This window comes from Oncorhynchus keta, chromosome 29 (assembly GCF_023373465.1).
Source record: "Oncorhynchus keta strain PuntledgeMale-10-30-2019 chromosome 29, Oket_V2, whole genome shotgun sequence".
NCBI lineage: Eukaryota > Metazoa > Chordata > Actinopteri > Salmoniformes > Salmonidae > Oncorhynchus > Oncorhynchus keta.
Window position 1 is genome coordinate 33,611,563 of NC_068449.1, and position 26,317 is coordinate 33,637,879.

The 26,317-nt window shown below is 42.8% G+C and overlaps 1 protein-coding gene across 2 annotated transcripts in view; it reads left to right on the top strand.

Moving 5' to 3' along the window:
* Positions 1-3,136: 3,136 nt before the first annotated feature.
* Positions 3,137-26,317, top strand: part of ccdc85ca (coiled-coil domain containing 85C, a) — a 64,919-nt gene continuing 41,738 nt past the window's right edge. For both annotated transcript variants that reach the window (XM_035743359.2, XM_035743360.2), the window contains exon 1: positions 3,137-6,905. In XM_035743359.2, the coding sequence (XP_035599252.1) occupies positions 6,194-6,905 (712 nt within the window). In that variant the 5' untranslated portion in view covers positions 3,137-6,193. The remainder of the gene's footprint in view (positions 6,906-26,317) is intronic.

A 26,317-nucleotide genomic window follows, 5' to 3' on the forward strand; every position in this document is an offset into this window, starting at 1 on the left:
GATCCAGCAACCTTTCGGTTATCCACTAGTTCCAATATGTCCATCACAAATGTCATGGATATATTGGAACTAGTGGATATATGGAGGCTTAAATATCCTGACTTAGTGAGATATATATGGTGGAGGCTCAATCTTATGTCATTTTAACTTGCACCAAAAATGTAAGAATTGTTGATAGGGGACAGAATGCGGTGGGCTCATCAAATAATTTGCATATTACTCTTACAGAATGTCCATGTGGGCAAGGATATTGGAAATTTAATCAAAGCCTATTGGATGATAACTTGTTTGTAACTAGGACAGAATAATTTATAATTGACATTTTCCGACATAACATAGGTACAGCAGATCCCCTTATTGTATTGGACACTTTTAAATATGCCTTTAGAGGCCATGCAATTCAGTACTCATCTCTAAAACAAAAGCAATTTTGGTCAAAAGAGTCTATATTAACAAAGGAAATGGAAAGACTAATAGTACAGATAGATAGCAATAAAAACTGTGCCAAAGAGGAAAAACAAAAAGAAATCGAGGAACTTATTCAAGAAAGATCAAGAGTAATATATTATAAAAAATTAAGCGAACTGGATGGAAAATGAGGGAAAATGCACCAAATTATTTTTTAATCTTCGACATAGAAATGCTACCAAAAATAATAATTTACTAAAACTTGATACAAATGATGGAGTCCCCCATGATTCACCAAACTATAATTTAAAAAAGAGAGTGCAAAGTACTTTAAGCATATGTTTTCATCTTAGTCTCCTCCATCTCCACTAACAGTTGATAATTATAGGTATTTTTTCTATTATTAATGTAAAATTAACAGCTGTACAGAAAGACTCATGTGAAGGCCAATTACAGAGGAGGAACTTCTTCATGCAAATAAAGCCTTTAAGTCTGGGAAAACTCCAGGGTTGGATGGCGTACCAGTGGAGGTACAATAGGCAGGTGTGTGCCTTTCCAAATCATGTTCAATCAATTCAATTTACCACAGGTGGACTCCAATCAAGTTGCAAAAATGTCTAAAAACCTGTTTTAGCTTTGTCATTATGGGGTATTGTGTGTAGTTTGAGGAGGAAAACAATTAATGTAATCCATTTTAGAACAAGGCTGTAACGTAACAAAGTGGGAATAAATCAAGGGGTCTGAATACTTTCCAAATGCGCTCTAAACCAAACCTTTTTTGATCTACTCAGAGGACCGTTATTAGCATGTTTTAACCACTCCTACAAAAATAGTTGATTATCAGATACTCAACAAGAAGGTCTGATTTAATTATTACTGAAACAGGATCCAAGTGGTAAATACAAATATCTTGTCCATTAAAACATTTTGAGACCCTTACACTTCAGTGTAGTGATGCCACAATTCAAATTTTAAAAAATGCATAGCGCATAGAATTAAAAAGGTATTGTCGGTATTGTCGGATATTATTCATCCTAATCAGACAGGTTTTTTACATGGACAATACATTGGAGATAATATAAACTGGAAACAATAGAACACTATGAAACAGTTCTGGTATTCATAGCTGACTTTATATTTCGATTTTGGAGAATCTCTTATAAAATGAGTTAAAGTTACAGGTATGTATATATTTACAATAAAATATATGAGGGATTGGAAATTATGCAGACAATTACATTGATGGAAGCTACAATCTATCAGCAGTATTAAAGCTGATCTACCCATTTCTCCCTGTCTGGAGAAATGCCATGGCTTCTTTTGCTATTTTATCTGTTCTGTAGTTATGCTTGACCACAGACGTAACTAAGTCATTTTTGCACCACTATTCGTATCCCCTACAGTACCAGTCAAAAGTTTGGACACACCTACTCATTCAAGGGGTTTTCTTTATTTGTACTTTTTTCTACATTGTAGAATATTAGTGAAGACATCAAAACGATGAAATAACAAATATGGAATCATGTAGCAACCAAAAAAGTGTTAAGCAAGATGAGATTCTTCAAAGTAGCCACCCTTCACAATGATGACAGATTTGCACACTCTTGGCAACATAGAAAATAGTAAAAAAATTAAGAAAAACCCTGGAATGAGTAGGTGTGTCCAAACTTTTGACTGGCACTGTATATGCCTTAAGACCTGCACAAAACATACAATAATAGGAGAGGAAGTCATGGTATCAGTCCTGTCTGAAACATTAGTTCAGTGTTTTTAGACAAGCATCATGACATTGGAAAGAGGCCTAATGCAATAAGAAGCAAAGAAACACAAGGGAAGTTGACACATTAGTGAGGGACTTCCATTGGTGTCTGCTTGTCTCTCGAGGAGGAGCTAAATATGACTTAATAAAGGCTGTTGTCATTTCCCCTAGCTGTTATTATTATTATCTGTCAGTCAATTAAATACACTCTTATTAATTCGTTTTTTTAATAGAAATTAGGTAATGTGTTATTATGTTCCACATGAACGGAAATAATATAAAATGAAAATAAGAGTCTTCGTTCTTTGACCGAACATTTTTTTTTCTATACTTAATTTGTTTTTGGTCTAGATATTCTTAGGAATGTCTTTGTTTCTGCATTGCATGACGGGGATTTTGAAGCAATATATCCTATAGTGGCATGATGGAATTGAAACATTTCTACAATTGCCTTGTTGCTACTGTGTTGCAGTTTTTGGTGTATTGTTGCCTTTGCCACTAGATGGCAACCTGTTCACACAATATTCTTGAAATATTGTTTTGTCTATATAACGTCCCATCACGTCACAATCCCGATCATAATCTTGATTATCAGATTTTAATCTTTAGAATCAATCCGTGCCCCCCCCAGATCAGGGTGAATGAGGAAGAAGATATTGATCATAGGTCTATATGCATAATAACCATGCATCAAACTCCCAGGCAAATAATGAGAGGACTCCACCAAGCACGACATCTGTATCTACAGCCATAGCCAATAATGAATTATGCTACACTAGAATATGTTTTATTTGTTCATTACACACCCATTTGTCACATTCCACAAAATACTCCCATACACAGCATCAAAGTTAGGCCTACTGTTATAACTCTAATATTAGGAATACTAGCCAGTAGTAGAGTTGCCATTATATATATATATATATATATATATATATATATATATATATATATATATATATATATATATATATATATATATCAAATCCAATTTTATTAGTCACATGTGAAAATCTTACAGTGAAATGCTTACTTCCGAGCCCCTAACCAACCACACAGTTTCAAAAACAATACAGATAAGAATAAGAGATAAAAGTAAAAAGTAATTCAAGAGCAGCAGTGAAATAACAATAGCGAGACTATAAACAGGGGGGTACCGATACAGAGTCAATGTGCGGAGTCACCGGTTAGTTCAGGTAGTATGTACATGTAGGTAGAGTTATTAAAGTGACTATGCATAGATGACAACAGAGCGTAGCAGTGGTGTAAGATCCAGGAAATGATGGGCAATAGGCGTATTGTGGCCTGGTATTTGGTTAATGCATTCCAAATAGGTTTATTGTTTACGACCAAATCACTTTACTTTCTGAATCTTCAAATGGAGCATCTGCCAGCTGACCCTTTAAAAAGACTCAACAGTGTGACCAAAGCACAACCCACTGGGCACAGACACCAATTCAACATCTATTTCACGTTGGTTCAAAGTAATTGAAATGACATGGAAACAACGTTCATTCAACCAATGCGTGCCCAGTGGGAAGGCTCTACTTTTATCTACCTGCTCCAACTAGGCTATGTTTCTACTTGCTGAGTAAACTCAACTCCGTATGCAGTACATCTCAATGAAGTTGATTTGCGATGAGTTTTGGCAGAGTGTACCTCCGACATCGAGTCGATATCAGTTGTTACTTGTAGAAATGTCCATTCTTTAATGCGTACCTTGCACATATGTTTGTCCTCTGTAACTGTGTTGTTTTCTTTAGGTGCCGCAATCCACAGTTGTTTGGTAAAATGTGCTTTTTACTTGACCTCCGCCAAGGGAGCAGTTGTTTGTTCATGGATAAAGAGCAGATTGCATGGCAGATTTCTTCATTTTGGCTAGGGATGCATAGAATTGTGTTTTTTAAAATAAAAACCCGATGAATTCCAACTCCCACTGACAACTGTATAAATATCAGGACAAGTGTAGCACATGGGGATGTGTGAAGCTTACTCCTCAGCCTGAAGTGTCCCCACCTGCACCAGCGAATAGCTAGAAGTCGCTAGCTTGGACATACCAGTAGCTTACAATTCAACCAAGAGTGTTGGAAGTGAAATGTTACAATTGACCCCATAGGCAGGGTTAAATCTAACAGGCTGAAGGGTTAAATATAACATTGTCATCAATGGCAAAAATGAAGGGCAATTGAAAAATGTTATGATTTGAAACTGATATTTGGATGAAAATGAAACAAAACTGACAAAAAGTTGACCAAATGTATATATTTTACATTAGCATTCAAAGGTATGAATTTGACTTTTTATACAGTATAATCTTAAATTGTACTGGGAAACTTGATGTAAAGAAGTGAAATGTTATATTATATCATTCATTTGAGTGTAATTGGAGTCTTGTGAGAAAATACAACAATAATTATTGTCATCAACTAGGCTGTACCAATCAAAAGACTTCTCCTTACTGATACAATTATATGTGATGAGATATATGGCGAATTTCCGGAGATCAATCATTTGAAAAAGAGAGGCAGCCAGAATATTCACTTTAGGCCAAAACATATATATGTTTTAAGTAAATAAAACAAAACATATGCTTCAAACTGTATGAGTAGATTGCTTGACAGAAATGGTAGCAGAAGGTGAATGTGGACCTTTTGTTGCACACATATATAGATTATGCTGCTTACCATGTTGTGCAAAGATACTGTTGGTGTGATCAAGGCATTATGCCTTGATCACAATGATAGTGTCATTGTGCAAAATAGTACTCAGCGCCATCTAGATGTGTGCAAGAAAAATTCAACATTCACCTTCTGCTACCATTTCTGTCAAGCCGTCTATACATACAGTTTGTCACGTACATTTGATAAATCTAACACTTTGAACACACCGACAGCAAAATTGCATTTTGGGACACCAGATGTACATTAATCTCCAATTAAATTCTGCGTTTGCCTTGCAGCATTGCGTTGCAGAGGCAGTTGCAGTGCTTTCAGTGAGGTGCATGAATAGGATTTATCGAACATATGAGTCAAACTGTATGAGTAGAAGCTTGACAGAAATGGTAGCAGAACGTGAATGTTGAACTTTTGTTGCACACATATCCAGATGGTGCTGCGTACTATTTTGCGCAATTACGCTGTCGGTGTGTTTGATTGGTAAGCGTAATGTGTTCACCACACAGAACGCACTGCAACTGCCTCTGCAACGCAATGCTGTAAGGAAAACGTAGCGTTCCATTGGAAATGAATGTCCTTCTGGTGTACCAATATTAACCACTCTCGGTGTGATTGAGGCGTTCAGCTCGAAGCTGCCACAGGATGAGGAGAGGAGAGGGCGAGTTTAATCCATCAGATTCCAACCTAACAGCCATGATGGAGGACACCATTTAACGAGAATGCTATAATGTATCCATATAGAGCACTTCCGGCTTAATTGAAAATTATGAATTTATATACGAGCTCGTCCGCTGGATTTCATAATTGGAACATTTCTGGAACTTTATTTTGAATATTACCTGGCTGAAAGCAAACCCGTGCTGTGGACACACGCGACCTCTGACATCACGGATTTACGCAGCGCTTGTTGACGATCTGCGAGGCTGTGGGAGATCCTTCCCAGTCTGTGGTTGGTGAATCCGGTGTCCAAGAAGACCGCCTCTCTCCGCGTCTGTCCAGTGCGTTAAAGCGAGTAAGGCGTCTCAGAGAGGAGGTACCGGGATGAAAACGAAAAACTGCTTTTTTGCGATTTTGCTGAATTTTACAAGGGGATTACGGTTCTGTTGCCTGCCTGCTTGCCTGCCAATTTGGGTCACCTGCTTAGCTCCAAGGCGCTTTTATTAGGCTCCACATTCCTGCCCAGTGTTGAATTAATCTTTACCCTTCATGTCGCATTGGAATAATTTCATCTATCATGGATTTGATTTTCTTTTACAAAGTCACCGTTGAGGCTCGGTTAGACATCCTATAGATCCGGACACTGTAAGCTACTATCGAACTCACCCATATAGCGCAACATCAGGAGGGGAACATGGCCAAAAATGCCCCAGGCGGACCGTTGCGGGATGACTTAAGCAAGCTCTCCGGAGAGGAGCTCTCCAGGCTCGGCAAAGACGAGCTGATCAGGAGGCTACGGAAAACGGATAACGAGAAAATGTACTTAATGGTGGAGCACGGGAACATGATGAAAGATGTGAACCGGAGACTACAGGTCCATCTCCATGAGATCCGCAGCCTAAAAGAGATCAACCAGAAGCTTCAGGATGATAACCACGAACTCCGGGAGCTCTGCTGTTTCCTGGACGACGACCGACAGAAGGGCAAGAAGCTGTCACGGGAGTGGCAACGCTTCGGCCGCTACACCGCCGGATCGATGTGGAAGGATGTCGGGGTGTACCATCAGAAGCTGAAGGATCTGGAAGCCAACCAGGACTCTGTGATGCGGGAGAACCTGGAACTGAAAGAGATCATTCTGATGCTGGATGAGGAGAGGAACGGAGCCGGGTCACGGAGCTCCATAGATTCCCAGTCCAGCCTGACCAACCTGAACGGGGGCACGGGAACCGTTAGGGACGTCGGGGACGGGAGCAGTACCTCCAGCACCGGCAGCGCCGGTAGTCCTGACCACCACCACAACCACGTACACAAGCCAAACGAGGGAAAAATAGCATCCCTGCGGAGGTCTATGGACGACCTATCGCTGGCGTCACACATCCACCTGCGCATTCCAAATGGACTGAATGGTGAGTCCATAGAATAATGACTGTACATATAGAATCCTATGAATTCTAGGATATCTGTGGGTGATTCTATCTACAGAGTGCCACAATATCCCCAATGTTCCCCTTAATATTGATGATGATGATGAGGATCTTCATTTTACAGGCTACATCTTTAGTTTGTTATAGGCCTAACATGCATAAATGGTTGAGATGATATATTTGTTGAATGTATAGCCTGCATATGAAACGTGAGTCATTAGGAATCTACCCTAGCTGGGTGTGTGAGTAGAGAAAGTGAATGAGAGTTTAATATGCCTATAGCCTAGAACACAAGTTACTTGGAGGTGTGAATTGAAGCCCTATCCAAAAACGATACACTAGGGCTACTTTTGACCAGAGCCTTGTAGTGCACTATATAGGGATTTGGGAATATAATTGTACCACCCCACTTGTCATACTGATGCCCTTCCCTCACACCTGTCTGACATCAGTGTTCCAGTGACATGATAATAGCAGTCCTTTCAGAAAGGAGTCAGGCCAGGGACACGCCCAGGCCATGTTTGACCTTCTGGCCTGTGAGTCAAAAACCTGAAAAGTCTTTAAAACAATGTTCCTCCCCGCCTTTGATTGCGCTCAGCATTTCGATCTAATCTCGTCAGGCACCTACAACCAAATTTTGCCATGTGTCCTCTGTCACAAGACACTCATGTGCAGTGCAACCGAATGTAAAATGTGTAAGATGCTTATTTGTCTGTTCATTGTCAGCTAGTATACTATACTTAAACATCTCCTTGAAAAGTTAACTAGGCCTGCCTGTCATGCCCTGTTACATAGTAATAACACTGGTCTGACCGGGTCCAGAGGAATTTCACAGTGCTGTTAGTGATGAGTGGTAGATAAGGGATGTAAAAGTATGTGGATGGGGGTAATTCCGGTGAATTTCCTCATCCTCACACCTTTCCACACATCCTGTCCACGAAGGTACTTCAAGGAAAATGCTTGACAAGATTTGATGGAAGGCAGTTAGTAGAGAGAGGAAATAAAATGGGTATTAATTGAGGTTCCTATATCATTTTACTCACTCGAAGAAGTTAAAGATGAATTCCGGGATCTTAAGCACTTACAAATTCATTAGATATTGTATTCTTTGGAATTCTTAACATATCTGAATTGCACAAAAAAATATATATATATATATCAAATATATATAAAAAAAATTGCAGGACTTAACATATCACAATCACGTAGTACACAATTTTTGAGGACCCGTTTTGGCTTGTAAGCACTACTTTCAAAACTACTGGCTGAAATTATATAAAAGCTCTGGAGCATGACTTTAATAGTTGCAGCTAGTATTCACAAGAGTGTTTGAGAATGTGTTGAACGTGATGGATGTTGGTGATGGTGGTTCAGGTTCAGGAACCTCTGCAGAGTTGGTTTAGAGGTGTCAGTACATTATTGACTGAAAAGACTGAAAGTAGACTGAGAATAGACGGATACTTCAGTCATCATGTTTACATTGAGGAAGCGAAGACACGCACGCACGCACGCACGCACGCACGCACGCACACACACACACACACACACACACACACACACACACACACACACACACACACACACACACACACACACACACACACACACACACACACACACACACACACACACACACACCCCTCGCTGCACGGCTCGAGGGGATGTTTGCTCTCCGGTTTGTAGGGAAACCATTAAACACATGGTCACGGTGTGAAATGCCAGAACAGCACTTCTCCTGTACTGTGGGTTACCAGATACACACTCAGTCTGGAGGACCCTACACGGGCGGCAGAGTAGCCTAGTGGTTAGAGCGTTGGACTAGTAACCGGAAGGTTGCGAGTTCAAACCCCCGAGCTGACAAGGTACAAATCTGTCGTTCTGCCCCTGAACAGGCAGTTAACCCACTGTTCCTAGGCCGTCATTGAAAATAAGAATTTGTTCTTAACTGACTTGCCTGGTTAAATAAAGGTAAAATAACAAAATTAAAAAACACACTGGAGAGGCGATAAGCAGAAGACACAAACTTTGAACACGCGTGCTAGCTAAGTAGTGAGTGGGTACCAGGAAACATACAATAAAACACTAATGCCTGCAATATGTCATACATATTTGAAGAAGGTAGTTTCATAATGAAATGGGTAGTTACACTGAAGCTACACTTCATAGTGGACTTTGTTGATTGCTTTTGTCAATTGACTTTTGTGGTTAAGGGGTCACGTGATGGTGTTACTGAGAGGAGTCACAGATGGTGTCACAAACGTATCCATCAGGGACACAGCCATGGTGTTTGGTTCCTCGAGACTAAGATGGCCACCGTCATGTTGACAGTGTTGATGGTGACAGTGTTGACGGTAAACGGTCCTTGTCCTGGACAGATGGCGTCTCTAATTACCTCAACTCTGTGCTGCATGGCAGACCTAATGAGGATTATTTAACTGAGTTTGTGTCCCAAACGGCGCCCTATTCCCTTTATAGTGCACTACTTTTGACCAGGATCCATAAGGCTCTGATCAAATGTAATGCACTATATGGAGAATAAGGTGCCACTTGGGACGCACTCTAACTAACGCCCTCCTCACAGCGAGCAGCAGGGCAAGGGCGACATGGTGCTAAGTCGCCTCAGTAAGTCACCTTGTTCAAATCAATACAGAACCCACTGACTGAGCTCTGCAAACTGTCCATCTGCTGACATTTTAAGTATGACCCAGGCCAGGCCTCATAGCAGTCAAACTGTGTTCAACATTTAGACAAGGCCTGTTTAACTTTTAGACAAGGCCTGTTTAACTTCATAGACATCTAGCTCTTTGTTAAGAGTTGAAATGACCCAGTCTACTAATGGATCCTTCCTATCAACCAGATAAAGTCTTTATCTTATCTTAGATATGCACTTAACACTATCCCCTCACCTTCCACTCCCTCGTCCTAAACTACCTCTATCCTATCTGTCCAATAGTCCTACTCCCGAGTCCCTCAAACCCCCCTTTTCAGCAGATGATAAACTCATATGCTACAGTGAGGACAGTTGGCTGGATAATGCATCACATCAATACAGCTACAGTACAGACGATACTGAAGCAGTGTGCCCTTATGTGTGGCTCTTTTTTCCATACGGTTAAGGCTAATCAATGTGTCGCGTCCCAAATAGCACCCTATTCCCTACACAGTGCACTACTTTTGCCCAGAGCTCAAGTTGTCCAAAATGGCAACCCGTTCCCATCGAGAATAGGGTGCCATTTGGGACGCATCCAATGTGTGAAATGGCTGGTGGTCGCCGTGACAAAGCAATTGTTAGTGTGGGCATACAGCCCTGTATGGGGCCTTTGCTATTGAATACTTTGATGGACAAACTGTATAGATCATAGTGCCACTGTTGCGTGAATAATAATGTGGCCTGGTGTTGGCACAAGCTGCTCAGCTCCTGGCTGGCTGGTGAATTCTGATTGGTTCATTGTCACAGTGCCACAGAGCCAAAACCTATTTGGTATGGTTCAGCACTGGCTTGTCCTACCTGTCAAAAATGTATAGACATTAATTAACATTTAATGTTCAACTAAGCTATTTACCTAGTTATTATTGCGTTATTACATGGTTAGATGTTAATGAACCATATCATAACTTGTAATAACCTAATTGTTTTCTCTTTCTCTGCTGGTCAAGAGTCAGCCAGTCCTTCTCACTCATATGCTGTTGACCTTCTATCCCGACCAAGGCTGATGCCTCATCTCCAGCATTCTCTCTCTGTGATGCAGAGGTCCTTGTGGGATTGCCTGTGGCTGTCAATCAAAGAGTTATAGCCTGTTTATTGGTTCCCTGTGATCTCTGGCCTATTAAATCAGCCGCTGAGGCTGAGGGGAAGGAGGTGCTACTGTGTCGCTGTCAGTTTTACCCGCTGCTTTTATTTACTAGCCGGACCATGTGGGAGGGCTGTTTCAGTTGCAGTTTTAGCCCCTCGTGTGTGTGTGTGTGTGTGTGCGTGGGGATATATGTAAGATGAGAGAGCCCACTTGTTGAGAATAGTCCTGACTATAAATTCCCCAGATTAATTGCACCGCTGCATCAGAGGAAAAGGCCTGGGAAACGGACGCTTTCTCACAGCTGTGTGTGTCATCTTAAAGTGGCAGCCGGTCCTCTTCTGGTTGTGTATGTGTCTGTGATATACTGTACATCCCACTTATCTGGCACGCCGTTTGTTTTTGTGTGTGTGCCTATGTGTGAGTTCATCATATAGGTGTGGCAGGCAGCCTAGTGGTTAGAGCTTTGGGCCAGTAACCGAAAGGTTGCTAGTTTGAATCCCTGAGCTGGCAAGGTACAAGTTCTGCTGCTGAAAAAGGCAGTTAACCCACTGTTCCTAGGCTGTCATTGAAAATAAGAATTTGTTCTTAACTGACTTACCTAGTGAAATAAAGGTCTCTGGGCAGATGCCGAAAACAGTGAAGCTGATCGGTCGAGGGAGGAGTACGTCTTTTTGTATATGACAAGGAAATATTCTTATGTTTATTGTCAAATTTATTGCACCTTTAATTCATGCACCTTTTCTCAGAAAAAAAGTATATTTCAACACTGTCTGCTCAGGCAAATTTGCTAACTGAATAAACTTGGAACCAATCAGAACTCCTGTAGATACCCCTTGTGATGAAGGCAGCCAATGGCCTGCTTCTAAGATGTAAAAATAGCCTCTGATCTGCTGTCAGTGTGTTAAGATGAAATAATGCTTTCTCCCAAAGACTGAAATAAGATTATATATACAAAGTATGTGGACACCCCTTCAAATTAGTGGCTTCGGCTATTTCAGCCACACCCATTGCTGACAGGTGTATAAAATCGAGCACACAACCATGCAATCTCCAAAGACAAAACTTGGTAGTAGAATGACCTTACTGAAGAGCTCAGTGAATTTCAATGTGGCACCGTCATAGGATGCCACCTTTCCAACAAGTCAGTTTGTCAAATTTCTACACTGCTAGAGCTGCCCCAGTCAACTGTAAGTGCTGTTATTATGAAGTGAAAACGTCTAGGAGCAACAACGGCTCAGCCGCGCAGTGGTAGGCCATACAAGCTCAGAGAACGGGACCTCCGAGTGCTAAAATGGGTACCGCATAAAAATGAGCTGTCCTCGGTTGCAACACTCCCTACAAAGTTCCAAACGGCCGCTGGAAACAATGTCAGCACAATAACTGTTAGCCGGGAGCTTCATGAAATGGTTTCCATGGCTGAGCAGCCGCACACAATCCTAAGAACACCATGCGCAATGCCAAGTGTCGGCTGGAGTGGTGTAAAGCTCACCGCCATTGGACTCTGGAGCAGTGGAAATGCGTTCTCTGGAGTGATGAATCACGCTTCACGATCTGGCAGTCCAACGGACAAATCTGATTTTGGCGGATGCCAGGAGAACGCTATCTGCCCCAATGCATAGTGCCAACTGTAAAGTTTGGTGGAGGAGGAATAATGGTCTGGGGCTGTTTTTCATGTTTTGGGCTAGGCCCCTTTGTTCCAGTGAAGGGAAATATTAAAGCTACAGCATACAATGACATTCTAGACGATTCTGTGCTTCCAAGGACTTTTCCTGTTTCAGCATGACAATGCCCCCGTGCACAAAGTGAGGTCATTACAGAAATAGTTTGTTGAGATCGGCGTGGAATAACTAGACTGGCCTACACAGAGCCCTGACCACAACCCCTTCGAACACCTTTGGGATGATTGAAATGCTGACTGCAAGCCAGGCCTAATCGCCTAACATCAGTGCCAGACCTCACTAGGTCCCCGCAGCAATGTTCCAACATCTAGTGGAAAGCCTTCCCAGAAGAGTGGAGGCTGTTATAGCATCAAAGGGGGGGTCCAACTCCATTTTAATGTGTTACAGTTTGCTTTTTACAGTTGACTAGCCTAGCCAGCCAGCTAATACTGTAAATGTCATTGTGCCTGCTCATGAAGCTAGTGTTTCATGAGCCATCGCTCTGTCAGTGAATTACATTTTGAATCATGTTTTGGCATGATTGTCTCATTACAAGTAGCTTGCTGCAGGCTTAAAGAAACATTTGATCATATAATTTGCATAGAACACCCCAAAAAAGCAGGTCGATAAAAAGCTGTGTGTCATGTATGCTAGAACGGAGGTATAAAAGCAACAAGAGACATATGCATATTATCCAATACCAGATGAGATCTCAAATAGCAGCTTCTCAATATCATGGTGGGCATGTATAATGTTGGATGCATTGGAATATAAAGGTATGGAGAATGATAAAGAGCCTGTACGGTTATAGAACAAGCAGTTGGTAAATTAATGTTTGGGTTTCAAATACTAAATAGTCAGTGAGTTTGAGTATGCATATTTAGATGGGTTAAATTATTAATTTTCATAAAATTGAACTATGGTCCTGTGTCTATACAGATCCACACTGCTCAGTGTTAAATGAACACGCCGCTTAGTGTAAAGCCTTATTTTTGTGTTTCCCAGAGTGCTTTGCCTTTCTGGTGAATTGTAGAGGTACCACCCTTGACTGTAGTTGTTAATGACAGATATATGGTTGCAGTCTTTTTTTTGTCCTTTGGCCTTCCCCAAGTGAGATACTAAACAAATTGCTTTCATTCAAATGTAATTATTCAACACAATACAATTATTTAATCGGGCCTTATTTTGAGATCCTAGGTTTACCTGCAAGTCACATTATGCTGTCTTAAAACGTGTTGTGTAATTCGTATTGGGATCGAGCCAGAGTTGGCTAGCCAACATTTCAAATGTTTATTCACTCACAATTTGTATTCAGAATGACTGCCTGACAGGGAAATTTAAAATAGGAGTTTACCAAAACCATCTAAATTGGAACAACCATTTCAGTGGTAATAAGTCCAAGTAACAAATTTAATTAGTTTAGAAGAATCCGTTTTTATATGTGAGTAGCATAAGATGAATTAATCAATGTACATGTAAAAACAGAGATATTAAACAAACAAGAAAAACAAATCAACCTGAAATAGATTATGCAGGGAAATAGTGATGGGCGTGGTTTAGGTTTAACACTGGTTACTAACACCAACACTGGGGTTCTTTTGCACCAATCCATGTTCATTTAACACTTACAGATTTAATATAACACCCAAATCAACACTAGAAATGTCACACTGAAAAATCAACACTAGCTAACACTGGCATGTTTTCCATAATGTACGTTTCATGCAAATACATTCGAACAAAGAACACCGTCACAAATAGTGTTTCACCATTTAATGTGTATGGAAACAGATAGCAAAGATGTCTCAGGCAGTATTTGAAGTATCTAAATCTAGTGTAACCTTCCAATCAATGTATTTCAAGTGCCGTGGAGGGCACAAGCTTACAATGTTACAGTCCAGAAAGGAGAGCTTTACCATCGATGCCAAAAGCCCGGGCCTCCGATGGAGACGATACAACGTTGTACAACTACAACGATCAACGAATGCTTCAGTATTCTGTCTAGGAGCATTTGTGTGCCCAGGCCCCGTAGGCGTATCGAAAGGATCCCACCCTGGTCACCAATGTAGCTGACCGATGTAGAGAGAAAACAAATGCCTTAGCAGAATGCAATCTAAAGCTTGTGTGGTCCAGAGATGAGAACTCCACCATGTATGGCCAACGCCTGGGATCCTGATGGGGACAATGTAATAATCACCACTGCATGTTACTACAAGAGTCAATTAATCTGTTTGCCACCTGTTAAACTGATTCTACATTGAATTTAGTCTTCAACATAGTTGGAGTTCTTCAACTCTAAAATGCATGAGACTGTCAGATAAAACCCACAAAGAAAACAGGCAAAATGCGGTCTTAATGTCTGAATAGTGACGGCAGGGCTAGTTCAAACTGCAGTAGGATGGTTCTCCTGAATGAATCAGCCCATGCTTGGTGAATAGCACTTGGTTGATCTCTGGGAGCAGGACACAGGAGACCCGACTAGATCATGTGAGACAAAAGTGAGAGACAAGAATGAATACAATAAATCCTCACAGCACAATAATGGAGTTTATGAGCTGGATTATGTGGCATTTCGTCAGCATGAATGAAATGAGTGGGTCCTACTGTAACGGGTGTCGTCGTCTGAAGAGGAGGAATCGGACCAAAGCGCGGCGGGGTAAGTGTTCATGACTTTTTATTTAAACTGAACACTATAACAAAATAACAAAGAGAATAAACGAAACCGAAACAGTCCTGTCAGGTGCAGAAAACACTAAACAGAAAATAACTACCCACAAAACATAGGAGGGAAAACGTTACCCAAGTATGGTTCCCAATCAGAGGCAACGATAGTCAGCCGTCCCTGATTGAAAACCATACCCTGCCAAAACAAAGAAATAAAAAACATAGAAAAAGGAACATAGATTGCCCACCCAAATCACACCCTGACCAAACCAAAATAGAGACATAAAAAGTTCTCTAAGGTCAGGGCGTGACACCTACCTTGGTGAATATATTAGCTATACACTACCAGTCCTATAGATTTTTGTAGTTTTAAATTATGACTGTGAATAAACTGCTATCTAAAAACGCTCCTTGTCCTGGAAAGACATGCTAGCTAACGATAAAGCTATCTGCTCCTGCTAGCTAGTAACACATCAACTTGTTGTAACTAGCTAGCTAAATAGAAGCTAGCTACACTACTAAGGTTGCTGCGTTCTAAGTTGGGAGTCGTTTTACAGCTTGCATTGATGGTATCACGTTAATATAACTAAATAGTTAGATGACAAAAAAATAAATAATACTTGACCTAATAGCAGATTGTCAGACGGAGATCTCTCTTTCTCTCGAGCTGTCTCCAGCTATCTACTACCTTAGATACGGATAACGTGATTGGCAGACGATATCTCTCTCTTTCTCTCGAGCTGTCTCCAGCTATCTACTACCTTAGATACGGATAATGTGATTGGAAGACGGAGATCTCTCTCTTTCTCTCGAGCTGTCTCCAGCTATCTACTACCTTAGATACGGATAACGTGATTGGCAGACGTGATCAGCAGAGATAGTACACAAGTTGTGTTTTCCTGTCCAGCTAGTGGATATGAAAGTATGTTTTCTGCAAAATAAATGGCAAGAATTTACATTTCCAACAAACAGAAATGTGTTCAGAATGAATAAATATGTAAAAACCAGCTCCTCCCTTGACAGAGATCGATCATCTCGAGAACTAAAGCAGATAGCTTGCTACGGCCCACCACCTATTATCTACAATCTACTGTACACGCCCAAGGTGCTAGTCAATCAGCAAGGACACCGTTTCTATGTTTATTTAAGTGTATTACTGGACTAAAAGCTTACTGTAGTTCTCATGTGAGACTGAACAAGGTTCTTCCTGAAAAGGGTTCTTTCTCCCACCTATGTTGCTCTTTTTTGTTGCCTCAACAGTGTGGGAATTTCACCTCATCCACTTTTTTTGTTGTTCTATTGATGCTATATGGTATATACACACTTATTTTAGATTCTTTAAGAATGCCCATCAGGAAGGGGTGCGGTCCAACTAATGGATAACTGAATAACTGTGTTTGCTGCTTTGAGGTGATTAGACAGTCTAAATCGTTTGCGGTGCAAAGCTGTGCGCTCTGTGGTACTGCTCTGTGTGTGTTTGGTTTTACCCTGTCTCGGGCCTTGGCTCTCTCCCTGGATGATGACAGTGTTTGATCAGGTAGTGTAGAGCCGGGATCGGGGGCTGTGTGTGGCGCTGTGTGTGTAGTTCTGTGGATGGGGCTGTGGAGGTCTTTGTTCAGCCGTCTCTGTTGTGTTCAGCTCCTGTGTCCTGCTTCCCAGCTGCCCTCCTCCTCCTCCACCACCACCCCACCACCCCCAAACTTTGATCAATGGGTCTTTCTTTCACTCGCTCACTCACTTATTTACTGTCATTTATTCTCTCTCTCTCCTCTCGCTCTTCCCCTGTTGCGCTTCTTCTCACTCCCTGTCAGGCTCTCACTCCCGCTCACTCACCCCCTCTCTTTCTCTTTTACTTTTCCTCACTCCTCCTGTTGCACTTGTTCTCACTCTCCGTCCAAACCCTGAACCCCCTTTCTCTGCCTGTTGCACTCAGTGCCCCTCCCCTTCTCCCCCACCCTTACTTTGGTTCCCACAGCCTGGACGCTGCTGAATTGTAGAGAGATCTAGAGGGAGGGAGAGAGAGAGGCAGAGAGAGAGGCAGAGATAGAGAGGCAGAGAGAGAGAGAGAGAGAGAGAGCGGCAGAGAGAGAGAGAGAGAGAGAGAGAGAGAGAGAGAACAAAAGGCCTGACTGAGAGGGGCTTGGATGTAACTCAGGCCTGAGTGGTGACTGTCTCTCTCTGGCTGGCTGGGATGGAGAAGGAGAGGGTTTAATCCATGGCACCTCAAATCCTTTCTCGTACATAATGTGTTTGACCAAGGCCTGGGTTGAACTATCAATACTGTAAATACTGTAGTCCTAGTGTATGTTTTCTTGTGAAACATGGCACTGTTAATCCTGTCAATCCTTTAGAATAAACCATTTTAGGATTTCTATGAAACATATGTGGATGGATGTCTATTTATGGGCCTCATCTACAGTAGAAGTATTTATCCTAAATCAGATTTTGTTGTCCAGCCAAATGATAATCATCATGATGTTGAATTGTGATCCTCTATAAGAACATGGTGAACATGGTCACGCTGATTAACATGGCATGCGGTTACGTGTGCGTGTGCGCAGAACTTACATACAGTATGTGTGGATTGATCTAACACAAATTTATTTCTGTACATGTCATTACTGGTTTTGAACAGAATTATAGATTTTTTTGAATTTGAGGGTGTTTTTCTCAGGACTCACTTAGCCCACCTTAGCACTTAGCACCGTAAATAACTCGAAAACCCACAGCGATTAGGCTTAGTGGGAAAGTCAATACACATCCAGACCCAGCAATACAATTAAAAGCTTTTCAAATCTGTCACACTATCCACCCAGCCAGCCTCGTGTAAAAAATGCTATAACAGCAGCGGCCCTCTTTGATGTGTGTGTGTGTGTGTGTGTGTGTGTGTGTGTGTGTGTGTGTGTGTGTGTGTTTGTGTTTATGTGCACACTGCAGGCCCAAGGTGTGTCTGTTATTGTTTTACTACAGTCCAATTTCTTGTAAGTCATTGTGGAATGAATCCTCAGTTACAGGCATTGTCACGTTCTGACCTTAGTTATTTTGTTATGTCTTTGTTTTGGTATGGTCAGTGCGTGAGTTGGGTGGGTTTGTCTATGTTCCGTTTTCTATGTTGTGTTTTTGCGTTTGGCCTGGTATGGTTCTCAATCAGAGGCAGGTGTCGTTAGTTGTCTCTGATTGAGAATCATACTTAGGTAGCCTTTTCCCACTTGACTGTGCTGCTGCTCCAGTTTCAACTGTTCTGCCTTGTTATTATTCGACCATGCTGGTCATTTATGAACATTTGAACATCTTGGCCATGTTCTGTTATAATCTCCACCCGGCACAGCCAGAAGAGGACTGGCCACCCCACATAGCCTGGTTCCTCTCTAGGTTTCTTCCTAGGTTTGGGCCTTTCTAGGGAGTTTTTCCTAGCCACCGTGCTTCTACACCTGCATTGCTTGCTGTTTGGGGTTTTAGGCTGGGTTTCTGTACAGCACTTTGAGATATCAGCTGATGTACGAAGGGCTATATAAATACATTTGATTTGATTTGTATTTCGTGGGTGTTTATTTTCTGTGTCTGTGTGTTCCACACAGAACTGTTTCGGTTTGTTATGTCACGTGTCGTTTATTGTTTTGTTTCAGTGTTCGCTTGTTTTAATAAAAAGCATGAACACGTACCACGCTGCGCATTGTTCCTCCGATCCTTACTACTCCTCCTCGATGGGAGAAATGAACATTTCAAACAGGGGAATATTCCAGAAAAAAGGTGGCTAGGAATGAGAACATTCAGACCTCCCAGCCAGCCAACCTAGGGATGGATGGTGCTCAATCTGCCATCCCATTTGGGGTCGTATTGGAGTTTGGGTCCTATTTCAACTTTCAGATGATGTTTCAGCCCCCACTTCCCATGGCTAGAGAGAGGGAGAGAAAGAGAGTCGAGTTGCCCTGTGCCGAGTTGCCCCGCCCGGTCAGCCCTGTATATGGGATCTCCTGGATTCCCCAGCAGCGGTAGAGAGAGAGGTCCAGGTCTCCAGCCCGCCGACCACTTCATCCCTGTTTACGAGGGGTTAGGGCACACTTAGAGGGGTTAGAAAGAGCATCTCCAGACAAGCTCTTTTCTAACATGCCATTAAAACAGATGACTATTATAGAGGCTGAGGATCTGGTAACTGTTAGCTTGGCTTAGCTCCTCAGCCTTTTGACTGGTGCAGGAGTTGGGGTCTTCGGGCTGAATCTTTATTTAAGAACCATGAACATAACTGACATTTTCATTCAAATCTCCTGTTGACATCAATGTATTATTTCCACACAAAAGGTATGAGCACAGATCTCAAATCAGTATGAAGCCTTTAGAGTGTTTGTTGGTCATGTTGCTCATTCCTGGTTGTTGGGATCCTTTAAGATCCCATGAGAGGAGTCATTGCCTGTGTCCCAAACGGCACCCTATTCCCTATATAGTGCTCCGGCTCTGGTCAAAAGTACTGCGCTATATAGGGAATAGGGTGTAATTTGGGATGCCCACATTGAATCCCTTGTCCCTCTTTCAGGAAGCCATATATCTCGTGTGACCATGTAATCCCCACGCCTCAGTGAAAGAATGGCCTACTGGGATAATTTATGCCCCAATACTCACCAGGTCATCCGTACCCAGGTCACAGCTATGTCTGGTCTGTGTTGTATAATACACCATGTCACTACCTGTTTAGTCATGCGTTTTTGGGTCAGTAACATGAAGCTGCGACGGAGATCAAAGCTAATCCAGCTGCCAAACATCTATGGGACGTTCTGGAACCAACGGAACAAACCAAAAGCAGATGTTGTTTTCCCAGAATTCTGATTCCGGAATAAATTAATCAGAACTGCTGAGGTTGTGAGCTGGTTTCCCTGAATGTAGCAATGTGGGTACACAGTTCTATATCAACAGGTACAGTATGCGTGTCCCAGGTGTCCATAATTGCTGCTATGTGCACGCGAAGAAGATGATGGAGAGAAACATTAAAAAACATGACCTTTCTTTCATTGTAACACACCGTAGACCAGCAGACCCTCACAAGCTCTAGTTGAAGAGACACACAGTGAAGAGCAGGAGTCAACCAACCTTGTTTTATTGTGCGCATAAAACTGAGTCCGAGGTTCTCAGAGTTCCAGCTGACTCCCTGTTGTTCAGACCTCGCCGTATAAAGAACACAATAATCTATCTGTCTATCACGTATACTCCTTCTCCGGCCTCTAAGTCATCAGGCGGCTGATTATCCCGCACACCTGTCACCATCGTTTCGCAGTGCCTCATGACACTCACCTGGACTCCATCACCTCCTTGATTATCTTCCCAATATGTGTCACTCCCCTTGGTTCTTTCCTCAGGTGTTATTGACTCTGCTTTCATGCCGGTGCATTTTGTTTCGTGGTTATTGTTTATTTGATATATTAAATCACTCACTCCCTGAACTTGCTCCCCGACTCTCAGCGCACTCGTTACACTGTCTGTTTTCACTCCCTCCACACACATACAGAGTGGGCCATCCCAAATGTCACTTTCTTCCCTATATAGTGCACTGCTTTTGACCAGAGCCATATGGGCCCTGGTCAAAAATAGTGCACTATAAAGGGACTAGGGCGCCTTTTGGGTTGCAGAAACAGCCTGGCTGGTCTGGTGTTGACTGCTACAACAGTCTGTAATTAACCTGTCCATTCCCAGCTCAGACAGCCACTAACAATAGACTGGAGACTGCAACCTTGTGAACACTTAGAGGGAGAAATACACATCTCAGATAGTTATAGAGTTTTCTTGGAGAGTTTTGTAAACAATTGAAAGACACAATGTCCAGAACCTAGATGGGGAGTTTGTCTCCACATGTCCATTTGTCAACATATATTTACTATATAAGACTATCTGAATAAAAGTTGCATTTGGTTTATTTTCAGTTTGGTAATTGAAGTGCGATAAGCCTGTTATTTGGCTGTCCGGTCCAAATACAGTTTGTTATTCCACAGACAAAGCGGGGTAATTTGTTTACATTGAGGACGGCTGTGTGTTTGATGACGGAGGAGCTTGGGTTTCCTGTCCCAGTGAATGGGTGGATGAATGGATGGATGAATGGATCAGTTTTAGTTCTACTCCCCTGAGATTCTACTTCTTGTTTATGTGATTGAACTGCCTCTTGGCCCTGTGCATGTATGCATGTGTTATTGTTACTGCTAGCATGGTTAGTGCTCGGTCTGCGCCGAATGATTTATAGCCCAGGGAGAGAAGCGAAAGCGCTTGTCTCTGTTGTTGTGATAATGACACTGCATAAGGAAGACCTTTGTTGGTATGTATGAGCCAATGAAAGACAGGTTAAGAATGTTTACCCTCTGAAGGGTGAGTAAACCTCTTTGATTTAAACCATGCAGATTGAGGAAACAAGGTGCATATTGACTGATTGATTGTAGAGGGCCACTCTATGGTTTCCCCTTGGCCAGTAATTGGACGGACACACACACACACACACACACACACACACACACACACACACACACACACACACACACACACACACACACACACACACACACACACACACACTCACACACACACACACACACACACACACACACACACACACACACACACACACACACACACACACACACACACACACACACACACACACACACACACACACACACACACACACACACACACACACACACACACACACACACACACACACACACACACACGCTGGTCTCAGCCCACAGTGTCTGCATGTGGAAGGTCTGGGTTGGACAGATGGACATGGAGTGAGAGCCAAGGGGAGGCTGGAGGCTTGGGTTGCAGATTACTGGGGTGTTTTTGACTTTAGTTGGCGTCTTGTGGACCCAGACCAGACACTGAGACTTGGGCAGGCTCAGTGAGACAGTGATAGATCATCAGGATCTGGATTCATAAAGTGTCTCAGAATAGGATTGTTGATCAAGGATCAAAGAAAAGCGACTTGGCTGGGATAATTTCCTTCAATGTGAGACTTACCGAGACGTGCAAATGGCAGAAAGGATCAGGAACCCCCCTAAATCTATTTCCTCAAACTCCTTCTACTGTCTCTCTCTCTCCACGATCCATGATTCGATGCAGTAACGCTAAGGGCTTGTTAGGGTTATGGTCATCACTTACAGTCTTATTGACAGAACAGGACCTGATCAGTTTGTAAAGTAGCTAGTTGGTCGGAACCACTTCCCTCTCTATCTTAGCTATCTAGAGACAAGGAGAGAAAGGTCCTAGCTGTGTGTGTGTGTGTGTGTGTGTGTGTGTGTGTGTGTGTGTGTGTGTGTGTGTGTGTGTGTGTGTGTGTGTGTGTGTGTGTGTGTGTGTGTGTGTGTGTGTGTGTGTGTGTGTCTCTGCATGTGTGCGCGTGCGTTTGTGTGTGTGCATCGCCGGAGACCATTCCAGAGGAACTCTTCCTTTACTGAGCTAAACAACATTTGGTTTTGAAAGACTTGTATAATAGATTCATATCAGAGCCTTGCCAGAAGTCACAATCATTTATTTTCTGACTTCAATATTGTTTTAATATCACTTCATGCATTTTCCCAGAGCTGTCAAACTCAGGAAACTGAATCTCTTCTCATTTCCGTCTGTCTCGCAGTGGAAGTGGAGGGGGGCAATATAAATATATTGAAATTGATTTTTATCATTTTGAAACCCATTAAATCCAAACACGACTCTTGAGATGGAAACTATATGACTATCACAATTGCTTTTCATATCGCAATTCTCAGGAGCGTTCTATACTTTCAGGATGGCTCATTTATAGCAATGTTTTCCTAATGGTAGGCTGGACAATTTCAATTTTATCGGAAGACCGTTCTGGTGTATGGCAGGAAACATTGCTTTCTTGATTGCTGGAGCCAAACGAATATTTAGCAGAGTAATAACACAAGAAAGTTGGTGAAACAGACACGGACTTTGTGCTATTCTGATCCTAGATCTGTGTGTGTTCAAAAAAGCTGCCGTGTCAGGATCCACCACATTCCTCCGCAGACCAGAGAGGAAGTTGCTATCTCACTGGGTCACACCGTGTGAAAGGGACACACCCAGGAAACCCTACAAAAACATTGTGACAACATGGGCTCTTCTCAACAGCGCTCATTAGTGTCACACTACAACAGGAAGCCGTGGGTATTCTCAAATCCCAAAGCATTCCGTTACACGAGCACACACCTGTAGAGTTTGAGGCAGCTAGGAAATAGTTCACTTTGTTAGAGCAGCCACAGCACTGTAGAGGGCCTACAGGAAATATGAACTCAGCGTTAAGTAAAGAAATATATGGATGTTATGGAACTTTCCACTCTCTAGCAGTAGAATGTGGGCTGCTCAGATTGACTTAATTAGCTAGCTAGTCATATGGAGGCATAGAATTTCACAGGGACATTTTGTTTTCGTCATCTTTCCCTATCCCTCTTTCTCTACCTCTTTTCCACATTCAAAATCTCTCTCTCTCTCTCTCTCTCTCTCTCTCTCTCTCTCTCTCTCTCTCTCTCTCTCTCTCTCTCTCTCTCTCTCTCTCTCTCTCATTCTCGCTCTCTCATGGGGAGAGTGACCTCATTGGAGGGAAAAGGGGGTCAAAGGGGAGCGGGAGGCTGGGATTGGCTGGTCTCGCATGGCCAGGAGGTGGTAGTCGTGGGAACGCCATAGCAACCAACGATTATCTGCCGGTTGATTGATCCCAGAGGACCGGTAGAACAAAAGAGGGAGAGAGTAGGTAAGAGAGTAGGTGAGAGTAAGGGCTAGGGTGAATGAACGAGAGGTATGTATGTATGTTTGAGTTTGTAAGTATGAATGGTATAGACCGTACTATAGAGGGTGTTGCTGGCTTTTAACCCCGAGAGGGTGTGGCTGATTCAGAGTGGCCTTTCCACAAGACACTGCAGCCAGACAGGATGGCAGGGCCTGTTATGTAAGCATGTGGATGGATGAGCAACCTCACCAGGGTCAATGAGTTGAATAACCTCACCATGCAGTCACCAGGGCCAAATCCTCCATTTAGATGTGACAGACTGTCTGTTATGGGATTATTTATAGATTTGTTTTAGGTCATTCTGATTCACATCAGTTGCCAAGCATTCCACTAGTGGCTAATGGAAGACAGTGATGTGTTTTTGAGAGAGTGAGAAAGAGAGATAACCAATTCATCCATGAATCAGGTATAGCAGGGGAAGAAATAAGGGGCTAGAAGCGGCCATTTGCTAGAGTCAACCTCAGTTTTGCTAGGGTCAACCCCAGTTTTGCTAGGGTCAACCCCAGTTTTGCTAGGGTCAACCCCAGTTTTGCTAGGGTCAACCCCAGTTTTGCTAGGGTCAACCCCAGTTTTGCTAGAGTCAACCCCAGTTTTGTTATAGTCAACCCACGTTTTGCGAGGGGGAATCCCCATTTTGCTAGGGTCAACCTCAGTTTTTGCTAGGGTCAACCCCAGTTTTGCTAGGGTCAATCCCCATTTTGCTAGGGTCAATCCCCGTTCTGCTAGGGTCAACCCCAGTTTTGTTAGGATTATTCCATGTGTTTGGTGTGAAATATGAAGGAAGTCAAAAGCAATAAAAAACAGATTGGCTTCTCCTGAACCTGCAGTTGGCCTCTGGGGTTAATCTGACCAATCTCTTAATCCCACCGGATCTGTCTCATCCTCTCTTTCTCTATCACTCCCTCCCCTTTTCTCGCTGTCACACCTGAAGAGCAGCCATTTTACATTTGAGTCATTCAGCAGACACTCTTATCCAGAGAGATTTACAGGAGCATTTAGGGTTAAGTCCCTTGCTCGAGGGCACATCCACAGAATTTTCACCTAGTCGGCTCGGGGATTAAAACCAGCAACTTTTCGGTAACTTGCCCAACGCTCTTAACTTCAAGGCTACCTGCCGCTGTCACACCCTCCCTGAAAGGTGTGTGTGGTATCCGAATAGAAATGTAGAAATGCTAGTATTCGGTCTAGAGATTCTGTGTTCTGTTAGCTAATCATCATTGTTTTGCTTCTGTGATTGACAAGCCTGTTATAGATCATTCCAGACAGAGCGACGGGGGGGGGTTAAGCTGTACCCCTGTAACTGTCTGAACCGGGTTGGAGGGGGTAGAGGGGTGTGTGTGTGTGTGTCTTGCTTGGGTCTGCCCGGGCCATCTGTCCGACACTATTGTTTTGCGGACAAAGGGGTTGGGGGCTCTTCAAAGCCCCACCATGGTGAATGGGTGAATGAAGCATCACATCACCCCACTATATCACTACAGGACCCTAAGCATGGGCTGGCTAACGCAGAGACTGACACACGCATAGTGGAGAAACCAGCACAAACTTTCTTTCGAACTGACACACTCACACAGTCTTTATTTCCCACCTCTCCCTCCCCTCCCCTGCCCTCCCCTCCTGCCTCTTAACTCCACTATCACAGGAGGTACAGAGTGAGAGGCTAACCTCACAGGCTATCCTCTCCTGCCTGGAGGCGCCTAGATAAGACAGGGTTACTAGGTAGGGTTAGGCCACACACACATACACACACACATACACACACACACACACACACACACACACACACACACACACACACACACACACACACACACACACACACACACACACACACACACACACACACACACACACACACACACACACACACACACACACACACACACAGGGTTAGGCTGCTGCAGGGTTAGGCAGGACTAGGGGACAAAGGTCTCTCTTTGAATGATTAGCCCAGGCCTCTCATCTAATGCTTCAGGTTTATGACACCAGCGTATCTATCTGAATATAAGTTCAGCTCTCTTTACCTGTCTCAAAATGATTGAACTATCCAATCCAATTAAAATATATCAACGTTTACTCAGTATATTGTTGTTTGTGCATTGTATTTATAATGTGATATGTTATAAACTCTGTCTTTCAAAGATAATTCCTAAAGATTCAAATAACTTTACAGATCTTCATTGTAAAGGGTTTAAACATTGTTTCCCATGCTTGTTCAATGACCCATAAACAATGAATGAACATGCACCTGTGGAACGGTCATTAAGACAGTAATAGTTTATAGACGGTAGGCAATTAAGGTCACAGGTATGAACATTTTGGACACTAAAGAGGCCTTTCTACTGACTCTGAAAAACACCAAAAGAAAGCCGCCCAGGGTCCTTGCTCATCTGCATGAACGTGTCTTAGGCATGCTGCAAGGAGGCATGAGGACTGCAGATGTGGCCTGGGCAATAAAGATCATCAAGGACAACAACCACCCGAGCCACTGCCTGTTCACCCCGTTATCATCCAGAAGGC